Below are 16,309 nucleotides of genomic sequence, written 5' to 3'. Positions count from 1 at the left end.
AGACCTTGTACCAGCTGTGCAAGCCTGTGGGGGCGGTCTATGATCTGGGGTTGCTGCAGTTGGTCAGGTCTAGGTTCAGCAACATTATGTGTGTAAAGAATGAGGCTGGCTGACTAGGTGAATATACCGAATGAGCTGGTTATTATATGGACTTTTTCTTTCCTGATGGCATGGGCATATTTCAAAATAACAATGTCCGGAGTCATGGTGCTCAGATTGTGAAAGAGTGGTTCAGGGAGCATTAATGTGTGACGTTTTTGTTTTGATGGCAGTGCATTTCTGTTTTAATTAATAATAATACATTTTCTTTATTAATTAACTTAACATGTTTCCCATATTTGTGCTAGTTACATCATTACATAACAAGTTTGGAGTCTCATGTGATGTCAGGAAATACTTTGCTTTTTCATTCTTCAAAAGCCCCACATGTTCTCTGGGACTTAGATCAGGTTAATATGGAGGAAAATACATGACAGTCATTACTTCTTGGGCTTTTTTGGTCTCTAACTGCTGTTGCTGCTGGACTGTGGCAGGTAGCATCACCTGGGATATTTACCTTTGGGTATATTCACATTACTTTGGTTGGCTTCATATTCAAAAGACTGTAATATTATTCACTCTGACTGGTCTTCTCAATGACAATCCTCTGTGCCTGCAAAGAAATCAACAATTAGTATGGCTCAGCAAATACTACTTTTCCCAGTCCTAGGTTATGTTAGTTTTTGTCTTTACCAACTCCTGTCCTGAGAAGTGATGAAGTCATGTCTTCTTTTGACATGACTATTTCTTTCATCAGAAATCTTTGTGGAGATCTTTGGTGTGTTAACTTTTGGTTTAGCCGATTGGACTTGGTATATAATTGGTTAAGTTTCCACATGGCATTATAGGGGGCTTTTGCTTTCAGAAACACTTTGTTTTGTCAAGCTATGATACTAAAGCCATCTTCAATTAACAGCAATTATACTACTGACACTTTCACTCAGTTCCTGTGTCATGTTTCCTCTCCTTTAAAAGCTCATTAGCTAGCAATGCTAACATGGAAACTTGAGCCACCTCGAGTAATACCACCTTAGCAATGGCTGTAGATTGATTTACTTCAGCAAATCGCTGCTGAAAAGATAAAACCCACCTCACTCTCTTTTGAGTCCTTCTTGTTGGGATACAGAGAAGGAAAAACTGACATTGTGTACCAATCAGTAGTTAGAATAAGCTCTTTACGCTGCATATTTTGTGGTAAAGCAACAAGACCCTACCATAAACAATTAATGATTTTAGTTATGCCACAGGTTCAGTAGGGTAGGCCTACATTCATACTTCCAGAGGAACTGTGTGTGTCCATTTCTAAAGGTCAAGTTCAAAACCAAAAACCAAAGAGGTGTGTGTGTATGTCTGTGTGGATGAGAGGATTATGGACTTGTTTAAATGCATCTTTGATAGTTAAACTGAGTAACCAAATTAATTAGATGTATTTACCAATTTTTACCAAGTGCTTAGCACTTAGTGAAACAAAATAAAGTAAGGCTTTTTAACTAACTATTTTGAGTGTTATGGTAGTGGTAAATCAAATAATTAACTTCAAGTAAGTCTGGTTGTGTAGACTTTTTAAGCTAAAGGTAGAAATATAGTCTCAAAAGTGTCAAAACATTAGGGTTGTAGGTTGTAGGTTGTAGATTTTAAAGAAAAGTGAGGCCATTCGTTGAACATGTATAGACAGTTCTAGCAGGAATCTGGTTAATGCTCTCACAATGTAATATAAAGGATTTTTTTTCTCATCTGCTTTCTTCTAGTGGAGCTTAAATTCAACTTGGACCAGTATGTGAACAAACGCTATCCAGGTCTGGTAAAGATCGTGAGGAACAGCAAGCGGGAGGGCTTGATCCGAGCCAGAATACACGGCTGGAACGCAGCCACGGCTCCAGTAGTTGGCTTCTTTGATGCTCACGTTGAGTTCAACACTGGCTGGTAAGAAAAGGTCATTTTTGACAGGAAAGCTCTAAGCTGTTTTTCTGTCCTTCCTAACCTTTGCCTTTAACTCTGCTGTTTTCATGTTTTTAGTACAGATGAGGTCATGTCATATCATTATCTTTGAAGAATGTAGCTTGGTCGGATCTAAGCATTTTAAATATACAGGAGCACTCGTGCATTTACTTTTAAATTATAATTAGTGGGATTTGATTCATTTTAAAAGGCATCCCAATTAAAATGACACCTGCAAAGAGACCCTAATGACAAGAGATAAAGCTAAGCTCTGTGAAAGAGCTAAAAAAGGAAGTCCAAATGTTCATTTTAACTTTATTTCACTCGCAGGCTCTGAGCTCATTTTGCAACGTGAAATTGCTTCTGGGGGTCTCAGTCCAATGCCTGCTTGGTGCTTACGTTTACCAGCAAACAAGTCATTCAGATAGATGTAATTGGGACCTAATTTAAAGCTGTCATGCTGTCAGTGTTTAAAGATGACACATCCACCCTTTGTTTCCTGGAATACTGACTGGGAGGCAGGAGTTGGATACAGAGGGAAAAGTGGGCGGATGGAAGAGGACAGTAAAGGTAGATGGCTGAGCTTTAAATTGGTAACACTAACTTCAGATCTAATCCTGCTTTTTTGGCTAAATAGATCTGATTTATTTATAGATTTATATGAGTAAATGACTTAACTTGATAGACAAAATTAGCTCAATACATCACACCATGTCCTCTTACAGTCATAACTCAAATGGAAACATGAAAGACCTTTACATCCAATAAAGCCTTTCTAATTGCTCATATATCTACACAATCTTACCTTTTGATCATGACAATCAGATTCCAACATTCTCTTCAGTATACTCTTTAAGTATTTTAGCCTTTTGTTACTTCCAGCTTACAAAAAGAGGCTATTAGGAGTTTTTGTTTTGTTTTACCTCAGCGAAGTCAATGTCATCTGCTTTCTCCTTTGTATTTGTTAACTAACTTGCTATGCAATAGCCAGTTCAAATATTGAAATAATTCAGAGGCAAACATTTGAGCCAGAGATCACTTCTCAGTAAGCTGAATTATGCAAGGTTGTATGCTAGTGGAACTATCAGGATGATAATTTATTTACAGTGTCTTGCATTCACCATTTTTTAAATCTAACAGTAATTGATAATATAAATTTTGATCTTGGCAACATTATCAGCAAGGAGTGAGATGCTAACGTTAGCTAAACCCTATGCTCTGCTCTGAATTGCTCAGCAGCTCATATTGCAGAGATGTCCTATTTTGTAAGTCCAAGTCAAGTCCCAAGTCTTATGTCTCAAGTCCAAGTCAAGTTGCAAGTCACTTGGTTGTACTGAGTAATCTGCCTGTTATCTGGTCTGCTTAGATTTTAGTAACAGCGCTGATCTTTAGCTTAAACTGACAAATGCTCTGTCCCTTGCCTCTGGATGTTTTCTTTGCTTTACTGAATTTGAAAAACCTGCAGATGAACATGGAAATTTATTCATAATAGTAAATATGGTCTTAACATAACTTATCCACAAGCTTTTAATGTGAACCAAAACCCATCTGAACCCATGAGAAATTGAAAATACTAATATTGCAGTTCATATTCTCTTTTTTCCTGAATATAGAAAGTAGGGTCAATATGCTGCACTTCAAAGTAGAATCACCACCTGTTCTGCAGGTTTTAGACGTTTTCTTGCTGCAACACACCTGATTCACACGACAACTTCTTGTCAAGTTTTGCACAAGCCCATTAATAATTTGACTTAGGTGTATTTCAGCAGGTAAACATGTAAAATCTGCAGGACAGTGGCTCAATAGGTCCACAGCTGGCGATCCCTGCACTAGTGCATCAGAAGATTCTTTATATTAATGGGGCTTGAAATAACTGTGTGAGATGAGTACAGAAAATATTCATTTTAAACTTATTCAAATCAATTAAAAAAACTCAATATTTTATTTAATTAAAATTCAGTAATTGCAGGTCCAATAAATATACATTCCTAAATCAGCAACAGCTGTACTTTTTTAATAAACAGACCCATTAAAGCAGGTCTGATTCCAGTTTAACATCATGGTGTTTCTCGGCGAGTCTGGTCCTGGTTTAACGTGATCATGGCAAAGTTACAGATAATAACTGTTCAGAAAATGTCTTGTTCTTTTTATTGTACACGGTCAGTGAAGCCAATCTGAGGAGTTAACATTATTTTAGTAATCTACTTATAAAGTCTGATAGCCTCAGGTAGGAAAGACCTCCTGTGGCATTCGGAGCTCCTCGGTGGTCTCAGTCTACAGCTGAAAGAGCTCTAACAAGACGTCAATGTGGCATGCAGGGGGTGAGATACGTTGTCCATGGAGCTTCCTCAGCAACTTCCTGTCGGACACCTCCACCACAGACTCCATTTCAACTCCTAGGGCAGATCCAGCTCTCCTTATGAGCTTGTTTAGTCTGTTAGTGCTGACCCAGCAGGTAGCTTCACAGCGTAGAAGATAACGCTGGATACCATAGAGTGATAAAACATATGCAGCAGGGCCTTGCAGATGTTAAAAGATCTGAGCCTCTGAAGAACAAGCAACTCTGACCCTCTGACCTGAACACAGTTTGCTGGTCATTGAAATTGTTTTTCTGAGCTATTAGCTGAGATTCTGGACTTCTGTGGATACCACACATGTTTATAGTTACATTTACAGACCTGACATTACACCGGAAAAAACAGATGTTAACACCTTAACTCCCGGTACCGGAGCGTGTAGGCGCAAAAGGTTGAGCTAAACAGTCAAGCTAAGAATTCAGTTCGAGAAAGTTTGAGAGTTTATAAACAAGAAATCTGGACAATGAAGCACTAAAGGTGCACAGCTTTAAATTCATTTTACCTTTTAGTTAGTAAATCCTGACCATTTCATCATTCTTTGTCATAAATATTTGATTTTATATATACAAAATATTTAACTGTTGCTGTTTAAAGAGAAAACTGCAGCTAAATCTGTTTATTTGTTTAGTGCAGGGGTCTGCAGCCTTTCCAATCCAGAGAGCCATTTTTCCCTCAGCCCAGCTAAATAAAGCTCATTTAGTCGTTAATGTTACAAGACCTTTTGATAAAAGACAACTTAGAATTTTTGATAAATACAGTGGGGCAAAAAATATTTAGTTATCCACCAATTGTGCAAGTTCAGTTCTCCCACCTAAAAAGATGCAAGAGGCCTGTAATTTTCATCATAGGTATACCTCAACCATGAGAAACAAAATGAGGAAAAAAATCCAGAAAATCACATAGTCTGATTTTTAAGGAATTAATTTCCAAATTATAGTGGAAAATAAGTTTTTGGTCAATAACAAAATTTAATCTCAGTACTTTGTTATACATACTTTGTTGGCAATGACAGAGGTCAAAAGTAAGTCTTCACTAGGTTTTTACACACTGTTGCTGGTATTTTGGCCCTTTCCTCCATGCAGATCTCCTCTAGAGCAGTGGTGTTTTGGGGCTGTCGCTGGGCAACACGGACTTTCAACTCCCTCCAAAAATTTTCTATGAGCTTGAGATCTGGAGACTGGCTAGACCACTCCAGGACTTTGAAATGCTTCTTACGAAGCCACTCCTTCGATGCCCGGGTGGTGTGTTTGGGATCATTGTCATGCTGAAAGACCCAGCCACTTTTCATCTTTAATGCCCTTGCTGATGGAAGGAGGTTTTCACTCAAAATCTCATGATACATGGCCCCATTCAATCTTTCCTTTACACAGATCAGTCGTCCTGGTCCCTTTGCAGAAAAAAACCCCCAAAGCATGATGTTTCCACTCCATGCTTCACAGTAGGTATGTGTTCTTTGGATGCAACTCATCTCCTCCAAACACGACATGTTGAGTTTTTACCGAAAAGTTCTTTTTTGGTTTCATCTGATCATATTCTCCCAATCCTCTTCTGAATCATCCAATTGCTTTCTAGCAAACTTCAGCCTGGACATGTACTGGCAAGCAGGGGGACACATCTGGCTCTGCAGGATTTGAGTCCCTGGCAGCGTAGTGTGTTACTGACGGTAGCCTTTGTGACTTTGGTCCCAGCTCTCTGCGGGTCATTCACTAGGTCCCCCCGTGTGGTTCTGGAATTTTTGCTCACCATTCTTGTGATCATTTTAACCCCATGGGGTGAGATCTTGAGGGAGATTATCAGTGGTCTTGTATGTCTTCCATTTTCTATTAACTGCTCCCACAGTTGATTTCTTCACACCAAGCAGCTTACCTATTGCAGATTCAGTCTTCCAACCCTGATGCAGGTCTACGATTTTGTTTCTGGTGTCCTTTGACAGCTCTTTGGTCTTGGCCTTCTTTTAAAGATAAAGGACATTTTTATCACAATTAATCGCAAAAATTCATACGATTAATCATGATTAAAAAATTTTATCATGGCCCAGCAATAGTAAAAACACATCGTTACAATGGGTTAAAGGCTCAGTCTGCTCTCTGAGCAGATGAAGGGTCAAGCTCAAGGCAGATGTTCATGCTTTATTTGAGGGATGCCAGACCTGCCCCCAGACAGACATTATGCAATGTGTTTCATGCTATAGAAGAATTGAAGATAAACCATGACTATGAATGAGGCATTTCAGTCAGGTTGGTAGTCTCTGGTTGTAGATAAGGAAAGAGGAAAACCCAAAATACATAATACTATTAATACTCTTTTCCTTATACATGCAAGTATAAAAACTGAATGCCCATATAGATAGCAGAGGCAGACTGAATTATTTCATTTATTCCTTTTTTCTTTTTTTCTTTTTTTCTCTTTTTTTGTAAACATTTATATTGAACACAGACAAACATCCTCAAACACAATGCTTCCATGCTCACAGATCAGGGCTGCTGAGAATTTCTTTGATGCTTGATGTCCTCCTTTGATTCACAAAGCTGAAATGAAAACACTAACAGGGCATAGTGAGCTTGACCTTGGAAAAAAATAAATAAATACATAAAATAAAAATAAAAATCCCCCAAAATCCAAACCCTTACTACCAAAGATTAGTCACCAACCACAAAGTGACCTCATAACCCTTGCCAAGGGATGTTTTGATGAACCTTTGGTATTGCCTCCCTGCACGCTGCTCATGACTTGAAACAGAACTACAGGCCCAGAGGCTGCACGAGGCAGGTCACCCAGCCAACAAGCAGCACTCAGACAGAAAGCTACATCATTGCCTGTAGGTGCATTACAGAAGATAATTGATACCCTTGTGGTTCCCTCATCTGTTTCCCCATCTGTTCTTACCCAGAAATAGATGTGCCTTGCCTGCTCCCACATAACCCTTCTCACCTCCTCACAGGTTTCTGCCTTCTCAGTTATCCAGCTGCCCCCTCACCACCCTTCCTTCTGTTACTGTACAGACTGAGGCTTTAGCTTACCTGCTGTCATTGGGAAAACTGTACTTTTTTCAGCATGCACACCATGACTCATGTTAACATGCACATATCACCTGCATTTCCCTTTGTCTACCTGCAGCCATAGTTTTTTTGCTGCTCTCAGATCTTTTTCTGGTTTGCAGTTTGACTTACAGAAGTCAATGAGAAGTATACTGTCATGGTGAATTTTCTACAAGTAGTTATCTGGGTAATGGGGATATAGCGACAGAGAAGATGACAGGCAATTTCAAGAAATGTGTTCAAGCTGCAGAGATATCTGCATATCTGCATTTGTGAGTGTGCGTGCATTTATTATCTACTGTAAGCGAGCAAACATTCTGCTCCCCTTTATCCAGATAGATTCACTGGTGTTATCCACACTTTGTTAAAATGGAAAGAATACCTATTCATCATAATATGATTATGCACCATGGCATGTGCAGTGATAAGTGAGATGGATGATTCCTGTAGATGTTGTGGTGAATCTCCCTCAATGACCTTGCACATGCTGCCTTTGCATACTGAGCTGGAGACAGAACTGCCAGCTCTCTGCTGTGGCACTCTGATTCATTGGCATGGTATTTCCCCTGAGGGCCTATACATTTACAGCTGAAATGTATTGATAGTTTGCATTATTGTTAAAGCAAACATATTAATATTATACTTGTGGTGCTTTTGGAGCATTCTATTCCCTCACACCAAGTTGGTTTATGAGGATTTAAAGCCGTTTCCTCCAAGAAGAATGATTTCCCCAGCTTTGCTGCGCATGAAATCATAGCCTTTTGTTAATGGGGTATTGCATCAACTAAATGTTGAGTCCATCCCCACCAACACGCTATAACCACCCAAATCCTTTTGACAGTAGCTGTCAGTTGTGCCCCAGATAGGGAGCACATTTAATTTTCCTCCTGCTTGCTGTAAATAAACAGGATTGATAGCAGGAAATAAGAATGTGCTGTAATTGGGATTCACTGTATGCCAAGCATAAATTCACAACTGCAGAGAGCAGCCACAGGGAAATTGATATTTTTGTTGTTGGTCTTACCTTATTAATGATTTGCTGATTAACAGAGAAAAAGCTGCTGCATCTTGAGTGTACACTGAAGATAAGATCATGATTGCAGGGAGGTTGTAATAAAAGAAATGTTTCAGCACACCGATGAATGTTGACCACTCTATTTCTTTTTTTTTTTTTTTTTTTTTTTTTTTTTTTTTTTAACCTGTCTTGTCCAGCATCGTTGCAAACAGAATGATTGTCTGGCTGCCGTCTGGTGCTGGGCAATTTTACTCTATCAAGCAGGGATTTATACTACATGTATAAAGTCCCTCTTGATGACATGAGAAACTTTATTAAATCAGACTCTTAATGCTGGACTCGACCGGAGGGGACAGAGAGAGAGAGAGAGAAAAGAAAGTAGAGAGAAGAGGGAGGGGAGAGAGAGGGACAGAAAGGGTGTGGGGAGTGCGGGTGGGGACTTGAAACATCATACAGAAGACCATGTAATCCATACTACTTACAAGATATATAGCTAAGATCATCCTAGCCAGTAGGTCATTACACAACTAGTTGATAATAGTAACAATAATAATAATAAGAGTAAGAGTAATAATAATAATAAGAACAGAAATAATAAAAAAAAGAAAAAAAAAATATGATAATAGATATAAGTGAAACTGCTGTATTCAAGAACACGCGCAGAGAAACCTGTGTGGATGTGTTGGAGAACTCGGCCACACGGCGACGCAAAGACTGTGTGGAGACGTTCAGGAAGGAGTGACCATGCAGAGTGATCATGCAGATGCCACCTCACTTGAACAGAGGCCAGAGTCAGGCCAGCGGTCCCGAGACCCAGGCCACCAGCCCCCCCGCAGGCAACAGATCCCGACCGGTCCACAGAGACGACCACTCGCCCGCCCAGGAAGGCAGCAGCAGGAGACCCCAGCAGGAGCCGCCCCGCGGACACAGGGCACTGGCCCCGGAGGGCCGAGGCCAGCAGTCCCCGACCCCCCCGGGCACCGGCCGCCCGGGACAGACGGGGCAGAGGGCCCGGGCCCAGGAGCGCAGGGACACCTCCCCACAGGCCGAGGGCCAGCACGCCACCCGGGGGGACCCGGCCCGCCCAGACGGCCACCACCAGAGGCCAGCCTCACACCCCAGCGCCCAGCCGCACACCCCGAGAACCAGTCCTGTCCACCTTCACGTACCCCATCCTCCCACACACACACACCACCCCTCCATCACCCACTCTCCCAATTATACACCACTCCCCCACACACACACCATCCTCCCTCCCATACACCATCCATCCTCCCGCACACACACCATCCTTCCACCATCCATCCTCCCACACACTCCCCCATCCCTGCACCATACATTCTCCCACACATACCCCATCCTCCCACACATACATCATCCCTCCACCATTCATCCTCCCACACCCACACCACCCCCCTCCCACACACCACGCATCCACCTCCACACACCCCACCCTCCCACACACCATCCCTCCACCACCCATCCCCCCCCACCCACACCCAACCCCCACCCACACCCCCCCCCCCCCCCCCCCCAACACACACACACACACAAACACCATCCCCCCACCACCATCCTACCGCCACCCCACGCCGCGGGGGGACAGCCCCAGCCAGGAGGCGAGGAGACACAAGCCAGGCCCCCACCCCCCCACCCCGCCCCCGCCCCCCACTCCCCACCCCCAAAACAGCACCTTCCCCCCAAGGCCAGCAGCCAAAACCCCCCGGGACAGCCCGCCTACGCCCCGGGCCAACGCGACAGGCCACCCGGCCCGCCCCGCCCCCGGGCCATCCATGGAGACAGGGGCGCTTGAAGACCCCATCCCCCCTCCCTCCCCCACTAGTGATGGAATATATTATGTGCTGTTTGCAATTAAAAAAAGAGGGTTAAAATTGGGGGGCAGTAACTGCATTGAGGAGGGGGCGGGGCCACCGGAGCAGTCCCACCCACCTGACCTCGCATGATCCACCCCCCAAAACGTGTTTGTATGTTGCAAATGTTATTTGTGCTCAGTGACTAAGTGGAATTTTCTACAGTATGTGACCTGCTGAGGGTAGAAAAAAGACACACTAGAGTTTATAAGACTGAGAAAATGAAGAAACCATCTTCTTGTATATTTCTGTTTTATATTGAGTTTTGTAATATCATGCAACTCTCTTCTTATTATGTCATGTAGGCTCAGTGGTGTTATAATAAATGTAGTACTACATTTTGTTTTCTCTGGCACAGACCAGGATGGTTTTCAGAACCATAGAAAATACATAGTTTTATACTGCTTTTATATGTGTATTAACGTAATATTGAGCAAATTATTTCAATATTGAATGCTCCCATTGCTTCATTACACCGATTTCCAGTTTATGCCTCCTTAACCCACAAAGTACTTTAACCAAGCCTAGTCATGTAGTGAATTGAAATTCTGTGTGGATACATTTACATTCTTGAAATTCTGTAGGTTTAATGTGAGGAAGGAGACAGGCTGGTAATTATATATTCTCTAAATTTGCATGCCTGAGCTGCTGTGCAAAACGGCCACCTGAGAGGAAGGTGAACAGCCATCCTTTAAAAACTGAATGCACTTAAAATGCCTAGAGGTATCTTCAGAACAAGACTGTGAACTGATAAAAAGGTGCCGCCTTAATGTTACTATTGTTCGTAAACATATGCCACAATTATGTCAAAAACTTTAAAACTCTGTACTTCAGGCTCATTTTGATGGCACACTGACATTCGTTGTGCACATCCCTGGAGCCATCATTGTCCTGCAGGGTCTCCAGGCTGAGAAACCACATTACCCAAATTTTTTTCTCCAGCCTGGGTCATCGTGAGACAACTGTGTTTTGCTTTACGGCAACACATCACAAGCCGATGTGCAAATATCTAAAAAAAATTACAAAATTATTTACTAAATTGTTGAATTATGGGTTTTTGATGGGCTTTTGAACATTTTTGTCTTCCAGATTTTTCTGTCAAGGTAGAAACAAATACATGACTACCACAATTTATTTAGGATAACCTTGCCTTACAATTTAATGTTGTATATACCTGAGGCTCTTCCTTAAGGAGCTTGTACTGCAGGTCTCAGGAGAGACAATGCACATACTAACTGGAGTTACTTGAATAATTCTAAATGAACTGATTTTGTGAAAATCTACAACTAATGATTATCATCAGCACCTGCCTTTGAAGTAAACATTTCACACCTGGTAGTTTTACAAACATTCACTGGAGACAGCTGTTAAACTGTTGCTACTGGCAAACAGGGCTGAACGAGTATTTTTCCTCCCAGGCCTTCATCTTCCTCTGCTGCCAACATCTGATGCTGCTTCATCTGGAGCGCATTTCTGCCAATGAGAGCAAACTGCTTCATGTGCTTTTTAAATACTGCATTTATCGGCCATGTGCATTTTGGATTTCACAAATAAAATATAAAAACAAACTCAGTTCTGTCATCCTAGTTTGCACAGATCTTGTAAGCTGATGTAAGAACAGTAAATCAGTGCCTGTATGCAGATTTAGGGACAGCATCCCACAGCAGAATACACAGCTCATTTTTTCATAATTTTGAGGCCTAACTTTATACAGTATGTATGCTGTTGTTTTTTATTTGTTTAATTTTTTTTAATCTATCATTGGGTGGAGAAAAACATTTTTTTCCGAATTCAGAACACATATTTATTAAGGTTTTACATACACATATTTTACTCAATGTAGACCTATCACAAAAACAATATCACAAAAACAATGTAACTGATTTGTCTGAGCCATTCTTCTGCTGCTTCTTACATTAGATTCTTCGGGTCATTTAGCAAAACCATAATGCAAAGTTTTGCTGCGTTTAGTCCAGTGCAAGAAGATGGTATTTTAGGAACTAAGGGGACTGCTGCCTTTGAGGCAAAATTCTGAACACAGTTAGATCATTTGATAATTCCCTCCCTGAGATTTATTCCCAACTTGAGATTCACTAATGTGGAAAATTTAAATTAAAAACTGCTCTCTGAAAGGTGGAGGGCTGTAGGGTTTTTTGTCGACGTTCCATGAAAGTCGACATGTGGGAGGGCAACATCTCTCAGCCCAAGTAGTGCCAAGGAGCAGAAACGACAGCTGGAAACCAAGCATCTCATCTGAGGAGAAAAGAGGTGGAAATCTTAACCTGAGATATCTCTACTGTTTGTTTTGTCTGATAAGCAAATGCAGGGACGTTGCATTCTGGCAGAGCTTACCTTAAAACAAAAAACTCACACAATAGTGAAGGCCTCTTTCCTATTTTGCTCTAAAAAATTGCATTAGGAAAAGGTTTTTTATCAGGATTCTTCAATAGAGCTTTAGAGTTAAGTTCAGAATTTTATAAGGACTGCTCCAATTTAGCAAGTTCAAATCAGTTTCTTTGGCCTGATGTAACCACCTGGCATAAATATGTTAAGGAACTTCTTTCTCTCACATTTTCCCTCTTAAAAGCTGCACTCTTTAGTGTTTTGCTATAGGGATAGACAACAAGTTCACATTTAACATTAATTTTTAAAATCCTGTGAAAAAGCTTTAAGTAAAGATCGGCTTTTATAAAACCAAACAAAACAAACAAACAAACAAAAAAAGAAAAAGAAAAAAAAACAAGAAGAAACAAAAAAGAATTGCATTATACTTTTAATTCTGAAATATTTGTGTAAACCACCTTTCCACCCATTATTGATAATAGTGACATTTTGTATATGTACTTAGCTTCCTTCTCTATACATCCTTGTACTATGTATGCATCCTTACATTTCATTATGAATGCAATCGTCTCTATATTTAGTAAGTTGGGGATCACTTACTTCACACAAACAAAAATACTATTATATATTTTGTCTAAGCTGCATCTTCTTTCTGTGCATCTTGGACATTTGAGCTCTTTCTGGAGAGAGAGAAAAACTCTACTGTATATCAATCATTTAATTTAAGGGTATCAAGAAATATGGTGAGGGAGTTGTATTGTTTTTTTTGTCAATGTAAGTTATTAACTTATCTGTAATAAGATCTGATGGCCAAGAAATAAAGAAGACTGTCTGGATTTTATGAATAAAGCTGAATTTTTATGAGAAATTACAATGGAAGAAAAAGACTAAAGATAACACTTGAAGATTAAAGTCTAAAGAATAAATCAAACCAACATTCAGTCTGTACTTACAAAAAATACTTTTTTACATCAATGAACAGGTGCTTCAGAATAGGTTTTAGAAAGACAAGTTTATTTTTTTAGGTACAAGGGGTTTTCACGAATTTGTGCTAAAAAGTGCATCTATTTAAAAAAAGAAACAAAGCAACCTTTAGAGATGTGACTACATCTCTGCATGTCGAAGCAACTGGCTATGGCCAGAAGCAAATATGACAGAGGTTATATCTGTGTGTAAAAATGTACCTACATAATGGACAATTCTTCACACCCATCAACACAGTGAGAAAACAATAGAGCGTGTTCAGTGAGAGGCTTCTTCAAGTTTATCTCAAGACAGAAAGGTACAGAAAGATTATTCCTGCCAGCTGCCATCATCCTCCAGAGCACTTAGACTTAGACTGCCATTTATTATGAACTATTTCTATTTTTTAAAAAACAAACAATAGAAAATACATAAAAGCATTACAGTTTCAATTTCATTTAATTTCAAAAGAGAACGTTTATATTGTGGTGGAGTTGATTCAGATGCGTGAGCCTGAAGATGTGGAGCTGAGGCCGGCACCCTGCTTCCGTGACACAGATAACAAACCACGGCATGAGCTGAACTTACAGCATTGCCATCGACAGTCAACAGTGGTTAGCTTGCTATATTTTATGAATGATAAAATAATCTGTAGTCAGATCAGAAATTTACCTTTGCCTCCCGTGGATGTACACACTTTGGCATCAATGACCTTCAAACTTCATTAAATCTATTATGGGAGTTTACTCTCAGCATTATTTAGTAAAAGCACGTTATTCATGAAATAGTAATTCAACTTTATTCTCAACATTTCTCAGCATTATGATTTTTTTTTTTAAAAATCCCCATCCTAATTATACTTTTATGCTGATTCATTTTATGGTACATATCAATACTTGAAATTGGCTATCTTAGCCAGGTCTCTATAAAAAAAAAAAAAAAAATCTCTATGGGAAATACGTGGTGGAATAAAAGAAAACATATTTAACCAAGTTTTAGGTTGTCAAAACTATTGAATATGAGTTTAACTTTGCCACTTGGCTATTTTAATGGGTCCGTTGTTGGGTTGATTTTATTGTACAAAGTTTCAAATTGATTTAGATAAGTATTGTAGTTCTTGATGAAATTGAATTAAGCATTAGTAAATTAACTATAAAGGGACTTTTACAGAATGTTAAGAGTGATAACACATAATATTTATACAGACTGAGTATAGATGTATCTTTTGGTACAAAATCCTCTAAGACTACAGGTTTGTTGTTACTAAACTGCAAAATATCTCACATTAAGTGTTTGGTGCTTCTTTAGGAATGGTAGATCTAATTATTAGTTATGCTTAATTGTCTTGACAACAACACAGCAGGAAATGATGATTGCCCACATTTTTTTTCTTTCAATAACTCGTAATGAACAATATAGACACTAACTGGAAAAAGGTCAACTCTATAACAGTTGATGACTTCAGAGTAAAGCCAGAAAGAGCCATTTGTCATCCTCTCAGAAGTGCCTGCAGTACTTATGCCAATCTCTCTCTTATGTTATTAAGTGATGACTTATTCTAAGTACTAGCTCATTTTATTACTGATGTCACCCCACACGGTTCAATTTGAATCTATTTCCTCTGTAGTCTCTGTCCTCTACCTTCATATGATAAAAAGTAATTTCCTTTTGAAAGATAAATGCCTTTCACTTTTTAAAGAGAAGTTGGAGGGGGCAGTGGGAGAAGGGGAGGGAATCAGGGCAAAGACAGAGAAATAAGTCAGTGGGTGGGGAGATAGAGAAAGCTGGACCGTGGGAGTTTTTGCTTGTGAGATGCATTTATCCTGCCATAATTGCAGCCTCATTTTAAATGCACAAGTTGTTCTGGTACCAGAAATATTTGTGTCAGTCTGAACATTGCCGTCCTTGAGTATATTTCTTTGAACAGCTGGGGGAGGTTACTACACAGCACGTGGCACTAATGAAAAACCACTTCTAATAAAAGGAATCATCTGAACCATACAGCATCATATTTCTGACAGTAGCAAGGCTTAGTCTTTCAAAACCAATTAACAAATCTGTTTCTGCAAAGAACGAACATTTAAAAAGATAAATTGGTAATTTTGCTTTTGATGATGTCAAGACCTTTGAATATCTGATAGTTTTGGTCTATGTAGGTGTCCTTGTCATTATTGGTGAGGGATAAAATATACACAACTTGATGTTTTAGAAAATAATACTTTCTCCTTGGACTTAGAGGACAAATCTGATAGTCTAACGCACTTTTACCTTGGTGTTTAATAGAGCCTAGATTCTATTAGTTCAGGATAATAAAAGTAGAGAGCATGGGCTCACAATGGTACATTTGCCTGTTTTAATACTTCCACAAAAAGGAAATAAATTGACTAGTTGTGTGTTTGTATGCACTTGACTGAGTCAGGTTACCTGTCATAGCTGCCACTTGAATTAACCAGTGACATTCAGAGAGAAATGGCAGGTTAACTTCCCATAAAACCTCCTGCTTTTTAATTTAGTTGAAACTTTGGCCCAATAGGGGCCATTCATTGACATCTTAAAGGCTTTCTGAATAAGAGTTTTCCATTTAAGGTTTTTCAGCTAAGGCCAATGTGAGTTAAAGACTGAAGAAAAGCAAAGAAACCAAACAGCAACATTTTCAGTGTAAAGAGAAAAAAAGACTGCAGGCCTCTAAGCTCGTTTTTTCACCTCATGTTTTTTTCCCTCGTCGGGTTCTACTGCTTATCAATT

The 16,309-nt window shown here is 39.8% G+C and overlaps 1 protein-coding gene across 1 annotated transcript in view; it reads left to right on the top strand.

Moving 5' to 3' along the window:
• The window catches only part of galnt9 (polypeptide N-acetylgalactosaminyltransferase 9), a 108,615-nt gene that overhangs the window by 41,140 nt on the left and 51,166 nt on the right, over nucleotides 1–16,309 (top strand). The window contains exon 4 of the mRNA XM_042000469.1: nucleotides 1,788–1,962. Within this exon, the coding sequence (XP_041856403.1) occupies nucleotides 1,788–1,962 (175 nt within the window). The remainder of the gene's footprint in view (nucleotides 1–1,787; nucleotides 1,963–16,309) is intronic.

Source organism: Melanotaenia boesemani, chromosome 11 (assembly GCF_017639745.1).
Source record: "Melanotaenia boesemani isolate fMelBoe1 chromosome 11, fMelBoe1.pri, whole genome shotgun sequence".
NCBI classification, from domain to species: Eukaryota; Metazoa; Chordata; class Actinopteri; order Atheriniformes; family Melanotaeniidae; genus Melanotaenia; species Melanotaenia boesemani.
Note: the sequence above shows the minus strand (reverse complement) of the source record. Positions and strands in the feature narration are given on the sequence as shown.